Genomic DNA, 22338 nt, shown 5'->3' on the forward strand with positions numbered 1-22338 from the left:
TTTAGGTTCATTTTAGGCCCGACATACAGTAATTTTTAAACAATAGTTGGGTTGAATAGAACTGCCCAGCATGTTAGGCAAATATTTAACCCAACCGCTGGGTTAAAACAACCCAATTGCTGGGTTTATCCATTTTCAACCCAACACTCTAAAAAAAACACTGGGTAAAAAAGAACCCAATGTATTATTTTTATCCATGTTTGAAAATCTTGGGTTATGTTTTCTACCCAATTTCTGGGCCTTTTGGGTCATTTTTTTCAGTGTTTGGCTAGTTTTTGTGTTACCCAGCTCCTGGGTCAAATGGAACAACCCAATGTTTAGGTAGTTTCTGTGCTTTGTGAACTTCTAACACAAAACTACCCAAACATTGGGTTGAACTTAAACCAATCATCCAACCTACAATATTAAATATTTAGAAAGTTTGAAATGTTTTATTTGTCTTCACAGAGTCATCAAACATCAGGAATCCCCAAAAAGATGCAATACAAAACATGCGTCAGACTTTTAAAGGACAAAGATAATCTCATCTTTCCTGTCGTCTTCAGCTCATGATGAATGAGTCCACATTCGCTCTGAATCTCTCCGGTTTAATCAACGGGACAGATGTGCCGGTCTGGAGGACAGCCATGATCACTCTCATAACCGTTCCACTCTCCATCATCACCATCATAGGCAACATCCTGGTCATCATCTCCTTTCGGGTCAACCCACTCCTGAGGACAGTGAGCAACTACTTCCTCTTAAGCTTGGCCGTGGCTGACGTCATTTTGGGCGCCATCTCGATGAACCTCTACACTACCTACATCCTGATTGGCCAGTGGACTTTAGGAAACCTAGCCTGTGATGTGTGGTTGGCTGTGGACTATGTGGCAAGCAATGCCTCTGTTATGAATCTGCTGGCCATTAGTGTCGACCGCTACCTCTCTGTCATGCGACCTCTGACCTATCGAGCAACTAGAACACCCAGACGAGCCGCGGTGCTGATTACTCTAGCGTGGACCGTCTCATTTGTGCTTTGGGCTCCAGCCATTTTGTTCTGGCAGTATATAGTAGGTGAACGGACCGTTCCAGAAAGCCAGTGCTCAGTCCAGTTCCTGTCTCAGCCTGTGATCACATTTGGAACAGCCATCGCTGCATTTTACCTGCCAGTCAGTGTTATGGTTGCGTTATACTGGCGGGTGTATCGTGAGACGGAGAAACGTTCTCATCAGCTAGCTGGACTGATGGCATCACAGGGAGGACGCGCTGGAAACGCATCTCAGGTGGGGTTTACATTAAAGGGATTGTCCATTATTTTAAATTTTAGTGGATATAAAGCCCCGCACATGACATGCTATAAGAAATGTTGGGTTGTTACAACCCAAAGTTGGGTCAAATGTAACAGACGTAGACGTCTGATATCTAAATTCAAGAGGCGCTCTAGCGACTAACACTAGAGACTGCTGTCTTTAGCCTCCTTGTTAGAGCGCCCACCTCCCATGCAGATGGGCCCAGGTTCGAGTCACGCTTTAAGCAGGCGGTGCGAACTGGAGGGGCTGCACAAATATGGACAAACCCAACGGCTGGCTATTTGACCCAAGTTAGGGTTGAAATAATCCAGCATATTTTTTAGTGAATGGTGTAATATTTGTTAAAAAAAAAAAAGGGAACAATTTAGTACAACATGGCCATGATTTACGTAAAATGAGGGAACAAATTAATAAGTTGTGGGAAAAAAATTCATTAATTCATTTAAAAAAACATCTGTGTATAAAATAAACCTTTTGCTTATTTGCTAATGCATTTTCCTTAAAGAGAAAGATTACAAATTTCACATTTTTATTTCTGATAAATGTGTAATTTGAGCACATTAGCATACAGTCCACCTTGAAGCTAACAAACATGGACTAGAAGTCACAAAATGGCCATTTATAGAAAGACGGTATTATTATGAATGGGAGAAAGTGCAACGCGCAATATGGCAGAATACACAGAACGCTAGGGTCGCAGGACCAGGGTTGCCAGGTTTTCACAACAAAACCCACCCAATTGCTTCTCAAAACTAGCCCAATGGCATTTCAGGGGGTCCCACAGTAAAAATCGCGTTCCGGGGGATAAAATCTGCATTTTTGGCGGCCCTGTTGAAAAAAACAGCATATGTTGGAAAGGTTTTGAAGCTGGTATGCTGGTTTGAGCTGGTTTATGTTGGTCCTAAGCTGGTCCTGGACCAGTTTAGGACCAGCATAAACCAGCACAGGAACAGCTTAGGATCAGCATGGACCAGCATTGGACCAGCATAGGACCAGTATAAACCAGCTCAAACCAGTATACCAGCTTCAAAACCTACCTTACCTACCCTAAATTCGCCTGGTTCCCCTTGTAAAATTTGCATTCCAGGGACTAAATATCACATTATTTTGGATCGATTCAACCCGCAGACATGAAAAACAACAGTGTAAAAGTAGCACAATTCCGCAGGAAAACCGTGAACTTGGCAACACTGCTCAAGACGCACTTTCGAGATGTGATGCAAAAGCTTGCAATGCTTGCCCCACGTCCAAGTTCTTCCAATTGGTTCACTGTTTTGGAACTGACATTGATGAGCCACGCTGCGTGTAAAAGTTTACATTTTTTTTACTTGACACGGCATCTTAAAAACGCGGCGCTCATGTGAGAGGCACTGCAAAAGATGGTCATGCACGTTAGACTAGCGCGTATTTGCATAGCAAAACAAAACAAAGCAGCGCTTTGAAATAGAAAAACGCGTTCTGTGTGAACGGCCCCTAAGTCCCGCCTTCTAAATAAGAGCCAATCGCTGATTGGTAAAGTCATCGCATCACTGTAGCAGCCGTTAGAAACTCCGCACTTAGGACTGCGCATGCGCATTTGCTAGATCCAGCCCGAGTTTTTTGTCATGATTCGAGCGTTTAGAAACAAAATTTATGAGACAGTTGTTGTCAGATTTGGTGATTTCAAATTTGAAATTTAATCGAAAGCTTGGCAAACAGTTTTGGAGAATTTGACGTTTCCCCATTCAAAGAGATAGGAGCTGCACTTGCATGCCCAAGAGGAGTTTCAAAGATGGCTGCCGAGCGAAATGACTTGCCTCAAGGGACTTTGAAATGACTCATTTGGATTTAATGTGGTTTAAATAAACTTTTGTTAAAATCGTACCAAGTGAAGTGAGCTAACAAATGAAATTCATATGGATGAAAGAGCAAAGATGTTAAATTTGTTGTCATAATTTATGTCTCCCAGAGATCTTGTCACAGCAATTCTCGCAGTGTTGAAGATGTCAGACCACAAACAGACCAGAAGCAGCACAGGAAGGAACAAAGGACCATCTGTCCCACCATCACCCATCGAACAGCAGCTTGGTGGAAGAAACGAAGGGAGAGGGAGGAGATGACCAACTCATACACAACATACAGCCATTCACAGATGGACACGGACAACATTTCTCTAGGAACAGATGACAATAAAAAATACATTCCTCTTGTTCGAGTGGATAAGACCACGGTCAATAACCAATCCATGCGGAGCTGTCAGTCAGGAAGTCAGAATTCGCTTAATATGAGTCCTGTAACCACAAGTGCTGCTCAACCTTCTACTCTATCACTGACCACAGGCCAACGGGGCCGGAAAGCCCGGACCTCGTGTCTGATCAGGGAGAAGAAAGCGGCCCGGACCCTCAGTGCCATTCTCCTGGCTTTCATTGTAACATGGACACCCTATAACATCATGGTCCTAGTGTCCACTTTCTGTGACGACTGCGTTCCCGAGGGGCTGTGGCAGCTGGGATACTGGCTCTGCTACGTCAACAGCACAGTCAACCCTGTCTGCTACGCGCTCTGTAACAAGCACTTCCAGGTCACGTTCAAAGCACTGCTGCTCTGTAAATGGAAGGAGCATAAGAAGGGGATCAGGTGGACCCCAACAGGAAACGGCTGATTACATCACGGCATTCGTTAAGAGTTGTTTTTTTCTATTCATGATATCAGTGGTTCAGCACTGGTTGACCAGTCATGAGTCCAGGGACAAACACTGATCTGAGAGAGCATGTGGGCTTGAAAAGTTCCTAGAGATCAAGGTTGTGCAGCAAATATATGAAGTTCGGATTGTGTAATCACGTATTGGCAGGGCATGTAGCAGTTTTAAGGTTTGAATGGCCTAACTTTGACGTATTGAAAATACAAATGTAGCATTTGGGTATGTGTTTATCAAGTATACAGATTTATACTAGAGCTGTAGAAATTAAATTAGCAGTGAGAGTAGTGTGACATGCAAAACTTTTTTCTAATTCTGTGAAAAAAATATTTTTATGATTACTCATGATGACCAGTGTTGGGGTAACGCAAGTTATGTAATCAGATTACCTTTATCAAGCAATTAGTACAGTAATGCATTACTTTTAAAGGTGACCTATTATGCCCCTTTTTACAAGATGTAATATACGTCTCAAGTGTCCCCAGAATGTGTCTGTGACGTTTCAGATCCATGTGCTGATTTGATGTGTGTACCTTTAAATGCAAATGAGGTCATGCTCCGCCCCCAGTCTCACGGTTCCAAAACACTGAGGCATAAACAATACAGGGGAAGCTCACACAGCAAATATAACTCCCAAAATGGATCATTACAAACTGTTTGTGATGCAGCATATCAGATCACGTAGGTATGGGATATATTTTGTGGATGTTTGCTAAAATTCGATTCTGAATGGTTTTGATAGCATGTTGCACGATTAACGCGGCTAAAGCTACACACTGTTGGAGAGACTCAATAAGAATGAAGATGCATTTATGAATTATACAGACTGTAAGTGTTTTCAGGTTAAAAATTAAAGTAATGACATGGCTCTTGCCTTTGTGAATACAGTACGAACTTTAGCCACATTTAACAGTAGATTAGCAACGTGTTAACGAAACATATTCAGAAAGACCATTTACAAACATCACAAAATATATATAAAATTGGATCATGAACACTTGGTATTGTTCAATCTTTTGAGAATCAATTTCTGTGCAAATGCAAACCTAGATTAATTAAATATGTTAAATTGCACAAACTATACTTTATGTATTTAATCTCACTTTACTAATCATTTTCTTTGTTGCTGACTTTCGATGATCAAATTCAGCCATACCAAGCAAAAAATGACTTTGGATAAACCACATTTGTGTTCCTTTTTTGCTGAAATAAGTGTTAACTTTCTTCTTCTGCGATCCAGAATGGCAGCACAGCTGAAAGGTTTGTTTGAGCTGCGCCCTCTACTGTACAGGCGTGAGTTTGCATTTCCTTTTCATTTTTGGTGTGAAAGGGCCTTTTCATTTGCCAAAAGTAATGCAACTCATTACTTTCCATAGAAAGTAACTAAGTAATGCAATTAGTTTTGAAAGTATCTTTCCCCAACACTGGTCGTGACATTATATAAGTTCTTAAATATACAATTTTTAAGCTATAATATATATATATATATATATAACTATTTAAAAAGATATACTCTTATCTCATACATATTTCACATGTGGATGTTTCACTGGGTCTTTGTGGATCTCAGAGGTGTAGTACTTTATATACACTGATACATTGCAGTACACAGTCTTTATTTACTGTGCTGGTAGTGGTCATAAAAAATAATTAAGATTATTTCTCTGTTACATGTATGTTTATTATGGAAAGGCCAATATGAAAAATGTAAATAAAAAAGAGAAAAATACAGCATTTACATTCAATACCAAATACAAACTGACATGATTTACCAAAAAACAAATACAAAAACGATACAGTACTCACGATAATTCAATATGGTTAGTCAACAATAATAGATATTGGTTATATCACATACAAAATTCTACTATGAAAGATAACCCGCCTTATGAGAGTGTTTTTGTGGGATTAAAATGGATTAATATGTGAATCCAGAAAATGTAGCAAAAACATGATGATATATAATGAAATTAAAATGCAGCACCATCTTCTGGTTTTTGAATCTGGACCTTGGCACAATTACTTCCTGAAAGAACAACTTACAAGAAATAATTATATACACAACAAAGATAAACAGATACATTTCTTATACAAATGAATATTTAAATACATAACATCCTTAAAGGATTAAGCCATATGTTTTCTCTGTGTAAACAAATGTATCTTGAGTGAGCATTAAAGAAAAAAATATATATTTGGCAATGCATAAACGGGTGTTTAATCATCTGAACCATTGGCTCTAACATGAAGGAATGTGGAAATACTGCACATAATGCATGAAGTGTATATAATCCATTTCAAACGCGTCCTCGGTGCACTCTTTAATTTCAAACACTGCTCATGATGTGTAACAGTCATAGCAAAATAAAAACCAAAAACAATGGTGATGTTAGGGGCAATGATTTCTCTTCCTGCTTCTCCATTATTCAGGAAAGTCTCACAACAGTTTAAATGCGTTTCTGCGTGGACATCAGGGTTGCACGTTCTTCAAGGTAGACTGTTGTCACGGTTACTCCGTCACTCCATTGCGGCGTTCTGGCTCTGATAAATCGAGGCCTTGTCCTTCAGAAGAGCCAGACACAGATGGCAACTCCAGCTTCCTGTAAACATAATTAAACCAAAATACTGATCATCAGCACCAATCGCACAACTATAACTAGTGCCAACTTAAACAAGCAATAAATGCATAAACTAGTGTTACCTTGCCGTGTCAAAGACATAAGACTATTTTGAATATGTACACACTGGAGATTTGAGAACTTTTCAAAAATTTCGGTCTGTTTTTTTTGCAATGCTATTGTAGTGCATCAGTAGTGTGGCATGAAAAATCCTTAAATTATAATTATATAAACTTCAATCTAAAAACAAAATGCTATTCTCTTATCTCAGACATTTTATTTCAAATGTTTTACTGGGTCTTTGTGGATTTCAGAGCTATATTACGGCTGCTCCCTCAACTAAACATTACTCGATGAGAAGAGGCTTGGTTGGTTGTAGTAAAGTGGCAGTCCGTGACAGACAGATCATTAACATGCTGGTCCATGTGGTAAATATGTTGGGCAGGATATCCAAAGCTTGGGATAATTGAGAGGGTAAAGAATGACCCCAAAAAGGAAACTCATCTATCATTCATTGAGCTCAAACATGGCTTTTCTTTTGAAACATGCAAGTAGTAGCCTAGCGTTAGCCACTTTACATGCACCCTCATAATGTAATTATAATGACATTTAGGCAATTTTGCGATCAAACTTTAACTTATGAAAATGAAAAACTTAGATCATATTGATGCAATTAAGCTCATAATTGGAAAATACTTAAAACTTAATTGAAATAAACACACAATCGCATCTATTCCACTGTTAACCAAAGTGAGCATGTGCTTGTGACATTCACAGATGACGTTATAATGCACAGATTCATAAACATAGTGGTAAAGAAGGCATCACATTTTTGGGGTGCTTAAAGGGTTAGTTCACCCCAAAAAATGAAAATTATCCCATGATTTACTCACCCTCAAGCCATCCTAGGTGTATATGACTATCTTTCAGATGAACACAATCAGAGTTATTAAAATATATCCTGGCTCTTCCAAGCTTTATAAAATAGTGAATGGGAGGTGAGATTTAGAAACCCTAAAAAAGCACATCCATCCATCATAAAAGTAATTCAGGGGGTTAATAAAGGCCTTCTAAAGCAAATCAAAGCATTTTGTGAGAAAAATATCCATATTTACAACTTTATAAACTAAAATAACCAGCTTCCGTGAAACATTCGTATGCAAGTCGCCTCTCGCGGTTCAAACAAATAGGGCTGGGCAACAAACTCAAGCTCCTCTTCTCTTATATCAAAATCCTACTACATTTCTCTTTAAAAATTCTCGTTTTAGACTTCTAATCCGTGACCGGTGTTTTATTTTGCTCTGTCCTCTGCGCTTCCACATTCGTCACACGTAAATATGGATATTTTTCTTACAAAAACCCATTGCTCTGCTTCAGAAGGCCTTTATTAACATTAGAGCCATATGGATTACTTTTATATGATGGATGCACTTTCTTGGACTTCAAAATCAGCATTCTAAAGCTTGGAAGAGCCAGGATATTTTTTAATATACACCTATGCTGGTGTATGAGTAAATGGAATAATTTTAATTTTTGGGTGAACTATCCCTTTAAGAAACCAAGCTTATGTTGACAACGTAGTGACACATGAATAAAATGTAGTATATTAATGGTGGAATACATCGAAATGGAGACATTTTAGGCGTGTAAAAGGAAAAAAATCCTATACGTTCATAGAAATGTGTTTTGCATTTGATGAAAGTATATTAAAACAGTGGCCAATAACACAGTGTATGTGAGTTCATTTGTGCTGTGCATTTGGATATGTGAATAATGGCAGTAAAAATAAACAATTCTTAGGTAATAATCAGAATAATGAAAATTGCATATAAACGGGAGTGAGGAGGTTTGCTCGTGTCATGAACACATCTTACTCTGATTATTGTGTAAAAAATAAATCACATTATTGGTGCACATGTAAATGTAGTCAATGATAAATGATAGCTTGTACCTTCTGGAGGGTCTGACATGGGAGGGCTGAGGCAGTACATGTGATATCCTCTGTCACAGTCATCACAGAACAGAAGCTGATCCTGGGAAAGAGGATTTAAACACATTAACAGATGTTTTTTTTTGTGTAAGGGGTTTGTTTGAGTGATAATGTAAGGAGACTCACGTCATTCTCAGACGTGCCACAAACATTGCAGCACTTGCACTCAATGCACTGCCAGCGGTAAGTCTTCACAGCTGCCATCATCACGGCAGTGAACTGCAGGCACGAAGGATGTCCTTATGAGGGATGAGAGAAAAAGGCCAGTTATGTGCATATCTGAGCGTAGAGGTTTTGAGTCGCTTCTGTGCCTGTGTGTCATACCTGAACGTCCACAGTCAGAGCAGGACACCAGCTCTTCAGACTGGCCTGTTTTCTGGTTCATGTTGGAGTCACCCAGGCAGAAGTCGCAATAGTCATTGGGTAATGCCAGACCATTTGGTCCTTTTTTAGGGGCTGTAATAAAACAGAGGATCAGATCAACGGTTGTCCTTCTTTAGTTAATGGTCTTATTGGCAGGACTATCCAAATCGAATCTGCAATCCATGTGGTCCTAACAAACATGGCAAATATTTGTTATGTCATATACAATATCCTTAAGTCACAAGGATCTAACAATATCTAACTCGTAAATAAAACTATAAAAGGTGTGGCTCAAACTTAAAGAATAGTACTTCTCGTACTTGTTAAATCCATCAAATTGATAATGCACAAGTGATGTATCAGGACCGTACTTTAACAAGTCATTTTTCTCAGAGGCCCTGTTAACACCTGGGCCCAGTTTTTCAAAAGGTTTAATCTGGATAAAATTGATCCGGATTTAGTCATCTTTTTTTGCGATCCATGATCACGTAATCCAGCTTACTTTTGGAGCCAGTTTTTTAAAGCAACATCGGGTTGGATCAATCTGATCCGGATAGGAACTTTTCAGGATCACCAAATCTGGATTTCCAGTGCTCTACGGAGGCCCTAAAGGGACATGTTGATAGAAAGAATATGGGTTTTGAATTAAATATATTTTTGTTGGATATTTACAGCTGTTTAGGGATTGTTTTATGGCACCAAAATGTCTTTTTACTTTAGAGTAGGTTACCGAAAGGCTAAATATGTAGACTAATGTCTGCATTTAATTTATTACTTTAACAGTTAAACTAATCAAGAGCAAGATAAAAATGTGTATGTATATTACATGATAAAAATGTTGTATTTTTTGACTAGTTTTAAAGTTTTACTACATTTTCCTCCTGGAATCCACCTTGAAATCCTACCCCCTGTTGGGATCAGGATAATCCTGTTTTTTTTGGATCAAAGTGATCCAAATCCTACAAAAAAGTTCTGAAAAACCCAAACTAAAGGTTTGATCCGGATCAAAACCAAGATTGGATTATGTGATCTAATCCGATTATGTAATCCATTTTTTCTTTTGAAAAACACATTTTCAAGATTTGATCCAATCCGTTATCCAAAATCCTAGTGGATTACTTTTGAAAAAACCGGGCCCTGGTATTAAAGTGTGTTTTGGTCGATCGTATCACAAATAGACATGTAACCGTTTATGGTGTTTTAATCTGTCTCTTTTGTCCACTTTCAAACACTTCTGTCCTTTTTTTTAACAAAATAAGCTTGCACAATTTAGATATAATGTTCACACGTTAGGTCAGCGGACGGACTTCAGTGGCTGTTCGAACACATTCGACCATATGAGTGTTTATACAGCGAAAGCATTCCGGTCGAATGCGTTTTCAACTACCTCTGGGAGTGGTTGTAAGTGGACAAGCTCAAAACATTTTACACCTGTATTTATCGCCGTCCACTTGTGATCCAATTGACCAAAACACATAATACCAGGTGGAAACAGAGCCACAAACTGTGCGTCTTGTGTAGTCATCATGAATGAATGAACACTCACTCTTGGGTTCCTCTGGTGGTGCAGGTGTGTGAATCTCAGGTTCTTCTTTGTCTTCTCCCTCCTCATCAGCCAGGTGAGAGTGAGTGTAGTGGTAACTCAAGCCTGGTCTGTTCTTATAGCGTTTCCCACATACTATTAAAAAGAAAAGGATTGAAATTAAAACAGCAGTGTAAAAAAAAAAAACATTATGCAAAACAGGATTTTCATTGCGTTTTCAATGTAACTTTCACAACCAAAGCTCCTTCTCCAGATAACCAAACCGATCGATGGAAATTAAGCTGCAAACATGAACCACTCAGAATTCAACTGTCATGATACTGACATCAAAACCATGACCGTGATCGTTCATAGTGAGTTTTCAGCAACTTCATGAACATTAGCAGTACACAGAGGTGAGCCAAAAACAGATTTACATAGACTACTGTTTAAAAGTTTGGGGTCAGTAAAATCTTTGAATGTTTCTGAAAGAAAACTTGCATTTATTAGATCAAAAATACAGAAAAAGGTAATACTGTGAAATGATTACAATGCATTCTGTTTTAGTATGTTTTGAAATATAACTTATTCCTGTGATGTCAAAACATGAATTTTCAACTGACATTGCTCAAGAAACATTTCTTATTATTATCAATGTTAATATTTTGTGGAAACCAGGATGCCTTTTCTTCAGAATTATGTGAGGAATAGTATTTATTTGAAATAGAAATCTTTTGTAACATAATAAATGTCTTTACTGTCACTTTTAAACAGTTTAATGTGTATTTGCAGATGAGTACGTATTTCTTTCAAAAAAATAAATAAATAAAATTTTACTAAGCCCAAACCTTTGATACGTCTTAAATTTACCACAGTAAAAGCATCCAATTTAATTGGTTGAAATAGGGTGAAAAGGTCACATAAAAAGAAATTTTAATTGTTGTAAATGCTTCAAAAGGATGACTTAAAAAAACAAAAAAACAACTCAAACATGTTGAAACTCACTGTCACAAGCATATGGTTTGTCTCGATCTTCCTGGGCAGCTGCAGCAGCTTCCATTTTCTTTTTTCCATTCCCAACTCCTCGACCCTGACAAATTAAAATGACATTTTCTTAACAATATTCCTCCAGGACATCGTATGACCAGTAACATAGGCATGATTATATGGTTACCAACAACATCCAATAAATCAACAGCAGACCAGGCGTGTTACCTTAGACTTCCCCTTTCCTCGTCTTTTTGGAGTTTCCTCTTCGAAATCTTCATCGTCCAGATCATCCAAGTAGTCTTCTGGCTCAAGGATTCTCTGAGAATAACAGGAAACAATCAGCCCATGGATTCATATAAGAAAATCTATCAACGATGAGCCTAGATTAGAGGCCGTATTGAAAAGCCCTGTACCTTCCTGATGCGTGTGGAGCCGCTGTGGCTGCTGGCCGTGCTGGTTCCAGTGATCTCAGCCAGACTGGTTTCTTCCTCAGGTGGTCTGAGCTCTGTGGTCACTCTTTTGTCCAGCGGCTCTCCCTTCAGCAAGGCTTCCAGACTGCTGCCATCCAACGGGCCCAACACATCTTTTTTCAGTCCCAGCTCCAGCTCAGCTTTGGAAAGATGCCTTTCTTTAATCACTTAGTTATGATCCGCGGTCTAATTTGATTTGTTCTGACTTATATACCTCAATCTATTTTGTCTAAACTTTTTAAAATCATGTACATCAGTTAAAATCAGTTACAGTTAGGGTTAGGGCTTGGTTTAGGGTTAGTTACTTGTACATACTATAGTAATAACAGTAAATTATGCATAATTACATGTAGTAACGTGTAACAACGGCACTGTAAAATAAAGAGTTAACCTTTTTTAAACGGAATGGTAAATGGTTTATTGAAACTTTACAAAAAAAGAAGAAACTTGCATGCATTTCTGTTGAGTATCATATTTATTACATCAGGCTTTTATGACCAATATGATATGGGAGTATATGGAGCTCATACTTGAATAGTTCACCCAAAAACGAAAATTATCCCATGATTTACTCACCCTCAAGCCATTATAGGTATTAAATATGACTATCTTCTCTCAGATGTACACAATCGGAGTTATATTTAAAAATATCCTGGCTCTTCCAAGCTTTATAATAGTAGAGAACAGGGGATCACATTTTGAAGCCCCAAAAATGCATCCATCCATTCTAAAAATAATCCATATGACTCCAGGGGGTTAATAAAGGCCTTCTGAAGAGAAGCGATGGCTTTTTGTAAGAGAAATATCCATATTTAAAACTTTATTAACTAAAATAGCTAGCTAAATATGAGTCATTCCACGAAACCAGTACGATTTGAGTCCCTCTGACCTTTTTCAGTGTATTTTATCTATTGGGTCACCAAAATATATATTTTAAAAGCTTTTTGTATTAATTGAAATGTCTCCTTTAATAATGTTTAAAAACATTTTATCTTCATATTAGAAATCATTTTGTTTTTTTCAGATGACACCACCTATTTTGTCACGTCCCTCTAGGCCTTCTATGAAAGTGTTCTTGGGATATGAATAATAAAATGAGAAAAAAAGTAATTCATTTTGGCATTCCCATAAATATCCATCTGTGCTTTTTTAATGTTTTTTCATGATTATTCATTAAAATCACATTATTTAGCTCCGTACCTCAGTAACCCCGTCACACAAACCATTCACCCCCCAATAAAAATACTTATGTGACACCATTAATAGGAAGTGACACCATAGAAGTCTTCTGAACAACACTGTGAGCAAGTTAGCACCTTCTTTACTAATTATAACTAAATTATGTTGTGAAATTGTATGTCGAGCTTAACGACTCAACCCCGTTACATCAATTAAAGATAGAAAACTATTACTTGTGAAAATGATCTTTGTTATTTCAACATTATTCATGATTTCTTAATATCATGCATGCCATGTGCTCTCCGTTTATCCCAAAAAAATCTCAACCCCGTCACACCTACATTTTTTATTTTTTTTTTTTTAAGTTTATGAAAAAGTAATTCAAAGTTAGTTGAATTCTGTCTGAAATGTTCAGAGCAATCATAAGAATACTGATTTTAGTTTTTTTAGATTCTGAAGTTAAGCCTTTGATCAGAAATGATGAGGTTTCTGTCACAGAAAGTGTCCATTTCAGGCTTTAGTAGCAAAAGTGTGAGATTTTATGCAACTTTTATATTTGCAATTACTGAATTAGTGTGAGGGACATCTGATTAATAGAAAAATGTTGATTTGATCACAAATACATTTTATAATAATATTCAGAGAGCTCCCATTATATCCATAACTTCAAATAATGACCAATAATAACAGGGATTTGATGCCTGAGATGGGAAAATATGTTTTTCTGGAAGTTAAATATGTCATTAATGTTGTGGGGTGCTCAGAAAAACAATACATTTTGATAGAAAATCTAAAAATGTTTAAGTCCGGTTTCGTGGAATGACTCCTATATATACACAGTATATATCGCAGATTATGTTCGTCTGAAAGAAGATAGTCATATACACTTAGAATGGCTTGAGGGTGAGTAAATCATAGGATAATTTTAATTTTTGGCTGAACTATCCCACCATTTTATTCAGAGACCCAAACTGTCAAATTTACATGCCTAAAAAAGTAAGATTAATCAATGACGTCTTTATAATCAGTTGCTTCAATCTGTGTGCAACATGTTTTTCATCAGATGTTTAGAGGCCTACAACAAGAAATACCAGCTTTGAGAGGAGGAAAAACCAGCGCGGGGTCTTCTGGTGGGTGAGCTCTTCTTTTCTTCCTCCAGCGGCGGGCGGGATACGTGTACAGCTGTCCTGGTGCGGTACCTGAAATAAATTCTGTATGTTAGTATCAGTAGGACAGATTGAGAATAAAATCAGCATAAATGGGCTGATGCCAAACCTGCACTCCTGTGTCTCTTCTCCATCCAAATGTAGCAGTTGCTTTGTGCAACTCCGGTCTGGGAGTCCAGGAAGGGCATCAGGATGCTCCTCTCGGCACACAGCCGGGCGTTATAACTGTGACACTGCTCCAAAGCATCTTTATAGTACTGTTCTCCAAGGCTTCAGTCCATTCACAAAGAGAGAATACCATCACATGTAAGTTTCTACAAAGCATGTGACTGTTTAAATCACTTTTGATTAGTTAAATCTCAGTTTTGGGAATACAACAGAGTATTTTTATATTACATATCGTGCGTCACAACGTGCAAACAATGGACATCAATGGACTCCAAGGTGATGTATTCATTTTTTGCCAGTAATAAAAAAAGACAATTTAATACACATTTCTTAAAAAGTTAAAAGGCAACAAAAAGCAAACTAAAAAGTGACTAGCTAGTGTAATTGATTATAAAAGCAGACACATGGCTGTAGCGCGCTTTGATGTCACAGAAAACGATGAATGAATGAGGTGCAGATTAGCTAACCAAACACCACCGCGATACTTCAACCTGACTTTAGTATATAAAACCACCCCAATTCAGTGATAAGTGAAGAATATCATACGGATATTCATTCAAAGAGTTTAAAAACTACATGTACTCACACTTTAACGATATTCTCCACGGCAGTCGCCATTGTTTTGCTGTAGTGAGCTGTTGTTGTCTTCACTGCGCATGCGCACTGGGTCCTTTTTAACCGTCGCTACGTTCTCATCTTTAAATTAAAGATTTTTTTTAAAGGATTAACGATTAAAAATTTAATCCGTTATATCAGATGTGAGCTAACCAGAATGTTTTTTTTGTTTACAAAATATTTTACTGAAATACAAACTCTGCGATGGGCGTGGTTACGTTCTTACATCTTCCGCCCGCACCGCCGCCATTTATATTTCACCGCCATTTTACATCAACCCTGCAGAGATTAGATTACGAAGATGACGGCTCAAATGGAAAATCAACTTTGCAAGCTGTTTGTCGGCGGTCTTAACGTCCAAACTACCGATGATGGACTGCGAGAGCATTTCGAGCAGTTCGGGAAGCTCACGGACTGCGTGGTGGTGCAGAACCAGCAGCTGAAACGCTCGCGTTGCTTCGGTTTCGTGACCTACTCGAGCCCGGAGGAGGCAGACGCGGCCATGGCGGCCCGACCTCATGTTCTGGACGGCAACAACGTCGAGCTGAAGAGGGCCGTCGCGCGGGAAGATGCAGGAAAGCCCGAGGCTCTCGCGAAAGTGAAGAAAATATTCATCGGCGGTCTTAAAGACGATATCGAGGAGGATCATCTCCTCGACTGCTTCTCGCAGTTCGGTGCGGTGGAGAAGGCGGAGGTGATCACAGACAAAGAGACCGGCAAGAAGCGCGGCTTTGGCTTTGTTTATTTTGAGGACAACGATTCGGCCGATAAAGCAGTGGTGCTCAAGTATCACATTATTAACGGGCATAAAGTGGAGGTGAAGAAAGCCCTGACCAAACAGGAGATGCAGGCTGCTGGTAGTCGCGGTGGCCGCGGCGGCCGAGGAGGCGGACGGGGGATGGGCAGACCGCAGAACGGCTACGGCGGGCGCGGTGGCGGATACGGCAACTACGGCGGCGGTGGCGGCTATGGGGGCAACGACGGCTATGGAGGCGGATACGGTGGCGGGTATGGGGGAGGCTACGGGGACCAAATGGAGGGCTACGGCGGTGGTAACGGCTACAATGACTTTGGCAGCGGCTATGGCCAGCAGTCCTCTGGCTATGGCCCAATGAAAGGTAATTACTCGGGCAGAAGCAACGCTCCTTACTCCCGAGGTGGTGGTGGTGGTGGTTACGGCAGGGGGGGTTACGGAGGCTCGTATTAGGAGCGTTTATTAGGTCTGATAGCTCCTTCCCCAGCCCACATCACAGTTTTGACCACACATTATCTTCAGCCTTAGATTTAGCCACCTTAATGTGGCTTGGCATTGACTGAATCACTCAAGCTCCATTCTGGAGGTCACAACTTATCCAGCCTAGCAAATCATAGGTAGGGTTCACCTATCCGACTTTGCTCAACATCTTACAGCTACTACTACACATCCTTTTGCTCTCTTCCCTGAAGTACCTAGGGATAATTTTTTTCAGCAAGACATAGGACTACTACTCTGGATCTCTACTTATTATAAGACTGGCCAGTGGTGGCTGGCGCAGGCTACCTGTTTCTCACACGTTTTTTTTGTGCATTGGGATTAAGTTAAGATTAGTATTTTTGCTTGTTAGTGTTGGCATGTTTTTCTCCTTTTTAGTATATGTATTGTATCTTTATTGTGTCTTTGTTTTATTCTTTTCAAGACGTATTTAAATCTGGTTTTAATTTGGAGCCAATAGCAGTGAAACCCCCCTGTAGAGATTCAAGATTTCATTGGTTGGCTGCAGGTGCTATTTGCATATCATGTGATCTATAGAGTGCAAGTCTGGTTCGCTTAGTGAAATACTATGAATTTTTCTAATAAGTGGAATTTGTGGTGAAAAACTACATTAACCATGATTCTGCAAAAAAAAAAAAAAAAAAATTACTTTTTGTTAAAACACTTTAGCACCCGATTACTCCCATGAAGCATGGCGAATGAAGTAATAGTCGCTCTCAAACTACTTAAATATTGTGTGTGAATATAAAAATATTGTTTGTGCACTCTCAAATTTAAATCAGTAGTTTCAGATCATTTTTAATTTTTAATTCGCAATTCTTCTTGGGATTGTAGTTTTTTTCCCTCATTGAAGGAGTTCCAAATATTACTTTCTTTAAATCAAAGTTTGTAATGGTTGTAATTTGGTTCATTCATGGTTTATAATGTTTAAACAGACTTTTATTTTTTGGGTTATTATTTTAAAAAAAAATTGTGGAAATGTTTCCAGAAATAAGGCCACTAAAAAAAAAAAGTATGCACTCGAAAGACTTGCTGCAGAGTCTGTTGCCAACCAATGAAAAATTCAACTTTTATTTAATTAGGCTCGATGGCAACTGGAAGTTGTTCGTCCTAACATAAGAAACGTGTTGGAATAAACAAACTTCTGTGGCGTGTCAAGTTAAATGGACTAGTTTCAGTTTCAAATGTGCAGGCTTACCTAAAACCCCCTCAATATCCGTTAATATAGTGACTCTTAACGTGTGTCTCCCAATTAGTGTCATTTGTTAAATAGTTAATTCTGAAAATATTGTCATTGGTGTTACAGTGAACCTTTTTGACGGGACTCTGAAGACAGATTTGAGTTGTTTTTCTACAGTTTAATAATTTAGTAAAGGACTTAAATGTTCTTGTCTCATTGTATTACTGCTTCAACGGAATAACCTATTGAATATTCATTGTTTATTTCAGATACAACTGAACTGTATGTACTTCTGTTAATAAAAACCATTACTCCGTAGCCATTATGGTTCTTGACAAGCTGAGATTTATTGGGTGGTTTTGACTCTATATATATCTATATATATGAGGCCCGTTTAGTGATTTGTCTTTCCAACTAGGTAAGACTAAAACTGGAGGCGTACCCTTTGTCTTTATCAGACATTGGCTCTAGTGCTCCATATATTAATGACATTTCTTTGCATCAGACATGTGGGGATGTTAATATTTTCCCAACCATATGTTGTCTTTATTCTTAAAATATGTTTAGAGCTTTGTTCCAATACTTTTAGTGATCAAATAAGATGGATCTATACCTTAGCTGTGTCCACTACTACGTCATTGGATTCTCCAGGGGTACTCCAGAGATGTAGAAACCCAGCTGAAAATCCATAGGATAATCGCACCAGGTTTGTAGAAATACTTTATACACAAGACATTACATCAGGTGTGTCTTTAACATACTTTGGATCCACCTGGAAGAAAATCAGGTATTTGTGAGTCGTTAACGTAAAGCGTGCATGCAAAATTTCCTAAATACTAGCTGTGAATAGCGTTAACTTGCGGTGATCATGTAACATAGAGGAAAAGTGGCAATTAGAACATGCTCTGTAGTTCAATGTGTGTGACGCTGTGGTGATTGTGGTCTATGTAGTTATGTCTTAATCCAATATTTTAGCCGATTTCCAGTTTAAGGTCAAACCGGAGAATGGAGCTTATAGTTCCTGTATACTTGATGCATTAGTTCCAGATATTAATGACATCAAATGCAAAGGAGATCAGCATTTATTAAGCAAGGTTTGTGCTTTCAGTTATTTACTTTACATCTTATCAATCCCCCTCCCCTCCTCATCTCGGTGTTTTGCTCGTGTTTTGTCCTTCTACATTTCTGGGACTCTTAAGTGGACAGTGGATATTGTTCATAATTCAGTGAGACTAGTGTAGATTCAAGTGAGATCTGCTACTCTCATTCTTAAAGCACACCTCCTACATAGACCCTCCTTAAAGGCACAGTGTGTAAATCTGATGGGGTTGTGTCATAGATTGACTGTAGACAGACATGTTTCAGGACACTGTTTGTCGACTTGACGCTTACATGCATCTGCATCTGTCTTCTTTTTCCACAGAGGGCATGCAATGGAAGGATTTAAATAAAATCTCACTTCCACCTGCGGCCGCTTGATGAACCACTGCTGTGGCTGTGAATCCAGTTGCTCTGAAATGTTGAGGAAGAACTCCATCAGTCAGTTTGGTGAGCAAGTTTGAAAAATAAATTATATGTACGTGATATGACACAGTCACACCAATTATGTTTACATGTTTTCCCTCTCTCCTTTTTGCAGTCTTGCGGAGTTTGCATATGAATGCATATGCATGCTAGATTCCTGTGGACCTCTTAAGAGGCAGGATGCCTATGGTAAGAGTTTGTAACTTGACGACAAATGTAATCATATGACACTTTGAGGTCAAACTTTATCATAATGTATTCAGATTACATCCTCCTTTTGAATTTTCTGTGCTTGGTCAAACATCAGATTTTTTTTTTCTCTTAAAGTGCCCCTATTATGCAATTTCCTAATTTTGTTTTGGAGGTCTCCTACAGTAGGTTTACATGAATCCAAATTCAAAAAACATTGTATCATCCCCTCTTCTCTGACAGTGGCTGAAATGGTTCGATAAAGCATTCAGTCTCTAAACCCTTCCTTCTGAGAGCCTTCTCTGCTTTCATTGGTCAGATGTCCCAGTCTGTTGTGATTGGTCGATCACTTACAGCATGCGTCAGAAGCAAAACTCCCATTACCATATCTGAATTTTAGCTCCAGAGGCTTTTTCAGCACTTGATACAAAGTGATATGAACAGTAGTGATGGGGACTGGACTGCAGCGCAGGAGTTAAATCTTGTTGTCGACTCGTTGCTGTGTCTGAAATGGCTTGTAAGAAAGCTGGAGCTGTCGCAGAACCAATGGCACAGTCACATAGTTTTGTCCTACATGTAGCTTATTTACAATAAAATGACAGCCAGTATTATGTATATAATTGTTATATACATAAATGTTATATACATCTGTGCTAGCTTTGTGGTTTCATCAGATTTATATTAATTTGGTATCCTAATTGGTTCATAATCATTAAACTAATCTTTTTTTTTTTTAAACTGCCAACAAGAATAAGGTCATTAATGTGAGCATTATTGTATGTATTTGCACTAAATATGATTATAAGTATCTTGAACTCTCCTAAGCAGCTTTTTTACACTATTACAAGAGATGAAAATGCGTTTATCGCCCTCATCCGACTGTTTAGATGAATTCATTAAAGAAAATAATACCTTCTCTTGTTAAACTCTGAAATAATATTCAACCAAGGCTTTTTCTCATGACTTTTCCTTCTTTAAAATTAGGTAGTATTGGCAACAACTAGGAAATGGTCATGCATGAAACTGGACTAATTTGGCCAGTAATGCTAAAAGTGTGGTGTTTTAATAAAGGTAGTTTTAGGTTTTGTGTCAGAAAAAAATAGCCTACATTTAGTATATAATAATGACAGCAATCATAAATTCTTAAATTGTTGACCCTGTTTTGACTTAAAGGGTTAGTTCACCCAAAAATGAAATTTGTCAATTACTCACCCTGTCGTTCCACACCCATAAGACCTTCGTTCATCTTCAGAACACAAATTCAGATATTTTTAATGAAGTCTGAGAGGTTTCTGTGCCTCCATTGACAGCCTATGCAACTACCACTTTCAAGGCCCAGAAAGGTGGTAAAGACGACACTAAAATATTCCATGTGGTTTTAATTTTATGAAGAGATGCAAATGCTTTGTTTGTGCCAAAATATTACAAAATATTAATCTCCAACTCTCATTTATGCAACGTCTGCTCTCCCATCAACACAATACACATGCGTTGTCGTGCTCTCCTGAATCAGCGTTGGAGATTCATATTTTGTTAGAGTGGTAAATTTTTATTATTTATTTTATTTATTTTTTGCGCAAACGAAGCATTCATAAAATTGAGGTTAAGCAAATGGCGTCACATGGATTACTTTTATAATGTCTTTACTACCTGTCTGGAGCTTGAAAGTGGTAGTTGCGTAGGCTGTCAATGGAGGGACAAAGCTCTGATTTCATCAAAAAGATCTTAATTTGTGTTTCGAAGATGAAAGTCTTATTGGTTTGGAATGACATGAGAGTAAGAGTAATTTTCATTTTTGGGTAAATTACCCCTTTAAATGGAGCAAATGGAGTCTGCATCTTATCGATGTGCTGACAAAAAAAGTGCATTATGCAAATGTTACAAACCTACATAGATTCATGCAGAAAGTAAGACTGGAATTACTGCTGTCTTGTTTCAGGCAGTTCAGAATCGTTTTTTCCTTTAGGGAGACGATAACTCCATTTATCTGTACTTTGATCTTATAAACTTCAAAGTGCAGATCTTTTATATTCACAAACTGCTATGAAACTACACAAAAGGTAATATCTGAAAAAGCATAATGGGAGCACTTGAAGTCAAGAGGGTATAGATTGCAACAGAAAAAAAAAAACAGTTTCTGCTTGGATGTAGTACAGTTCCCCTCTTATCTTTTGTTTAAATCGTTTATGCTCTTAACTGGGAAATGTCGTCTTGTCTTTACAGGCCTGGTGCCAAGATGATGCCATGATAACCGTACCGGGAGGGCGGCTTCATTCGGATGCTTTGACTGCAGTTGAATCTAATGCAATAAGTGATTGGAATACATGGGCATATGAACAGGAACGAACCTGGCATTGAATGTTGTATGAATTCAATAAAAAAGTGAACTGAATACATTCCGAGTCTGTTATTAAAGGTTGAATACAACAAAGTGTTGTCTTAAAAGAACTCTCCACTTTTTTTTTTGAAAATGGGTTCATTTCCAACTCCCCTAGAGTTAAACAGTTGAGTTTTACCGCTTTCGAGTCCATCAGCTGATCTCCGGGTCTGGTGGTACCACTTTTAGCATAGCTTAGCATAATTCATTGAATCTGATTAGACCATTAGCATCTCGTTCAAAAATGACCAGAGTTCGATATTTTCCTATTTAAAACTTGACTCTTCTGTAGTTACATCGTGTACTAAGACCGACGGAAAATGAAAAGTTGCGATTTTCTAGGCCGATATGGCTAGGAACTACTCTCTCATTCTGATGTAATAATCAAACTTTGCTGCCGTACCATGATTGCAGCAAAGTTTTCATTTTCCGTCGGTCTTAGTACATGATGTAACTACAGAAGAGTCAAGTTTTAAATAGGAAAAATATCAAAACTCTGGTCATTTTTGAGCAAGATGCCAACGGTCTAATCCGATTCAATTACCTATGCTAAAAATGGTACCGCCAGACCCAGAGATCAGCTGAATGGATTCGAAAATTATAAAAATCAACTGTTTAACTGGAATATGAGCCTATTTTCAAAAAAAAGTGGAATGTTCCTTTAAAGGGATAGTTCACCCAAAAATGACCCATCGTTTACTCATCCTCAGGTTGTTCCAAACTGGTATAATTTTATTTTTTATGTTGAAAACAAAGATATTTTGACGAA

The 22338-nt window shown here is 38.3% G+C and overlaps 3 protein-coding genes across 4 annotated transcripts; 2 read left to right on the plus strand and 1 right to left on the minus strand.

Annotated features, from left to right (window-relative positions):
* The first annotated feature begins 626 nt into the window (after positions 1–626).
* Positions 627–4312, plus strand: chrm1a (cholinergic receptor, muscarinic 1a). Its single transcript, XM_067384409.1, has 2 exons — positions 627–1262; positions 3196–4312. The coding sequence occupies exons 1-2, from the start codon at positions 627–629 to the stop codon at positions 3928–3930; spliced, it is 1371 nt and encodes a 456-aa protein (XP_067240510.1). The 3' UTR covers positions 3931–4312.
* A 1846-nt stretch (positions 4313–6158) lies between these two features.
* Positions 6159–15129, minus strand: dpf2l (D4, zinc and double PHD fingers family 2, like). The gene is made up of 11 exons (XM_067385065.1): positions 15019–15129; positions 14374–14534; positions 14190–14297; positions 11863–12059; positions 11675–11767; positions 11465–11549; positions 10484–10615; positions 8899–9030; positions 8701–8813; positions 8536–8617; positions 6159–6566 (listed from the first exon to the last, which is right to left on the minus strand). The coding sequence occupies exons 1-11, from the start codon at positions 15048–15050 to the stop codon at positions 6484–6486; spliced, it is 1218 nt and encodes a 405-aa protein (XP_067241166.1). The 5' UTR covers positions 15051–15129; the 3' UTR covers positions 6159–6483.
* Positions 14472–21613, plus strand: hnrnpa0a (heterogeneous nuclear ribonucleoprotein A0a). Of its 2 annotated transcripts, none has more exons than XR_010895136.1 (4): positions 14472–14570; positions 18903–19027; positions 19119–19192; positions 21416–21613. XR_010895136.1 is itself a non-coding variant. In XM_067385077.1 (4 exons), the coding sequence occupies exons 1-2, from the start codon at positions 15349–15351 to the stop codon at positions 18956–18958; spliced, it is 873 nt and encodes a 290-aa protein (XP_067241178.1). In that variant the 5' UTR covers positions 15223–15348; the 3' UTR covers positions 18959–19027; positions 19119–19192; positions 21416–21596. The 2 variants fall into 2 exon arrangements, 1 of the variants encoding a protein (XP_067241178.1); XM_067385077.1 differs by lacking the exon at positions 14472–14570 and adding an exon at positions 15223–16165 and having other exon boundaries at positions 21416–21596.
* Positions 21614–22338: the final 725 nt, after the last annotated feature.

This window comes from Chanodichthys erythropterus, chromosome 1 (genome assembly GCF_024489055.1).
Source record: "Chanodichthys erythropterus isolate Z2021 chromosome 1, ASM2448905v1, whole genome shotgun sequence".
Lineage (NCBI taxonomy): Eukaryota > Metazoa > Chordata > Actinopteri > Cypriniformes > Xenocyprididae > Chanodichthys > Chanodichthys erythropterus.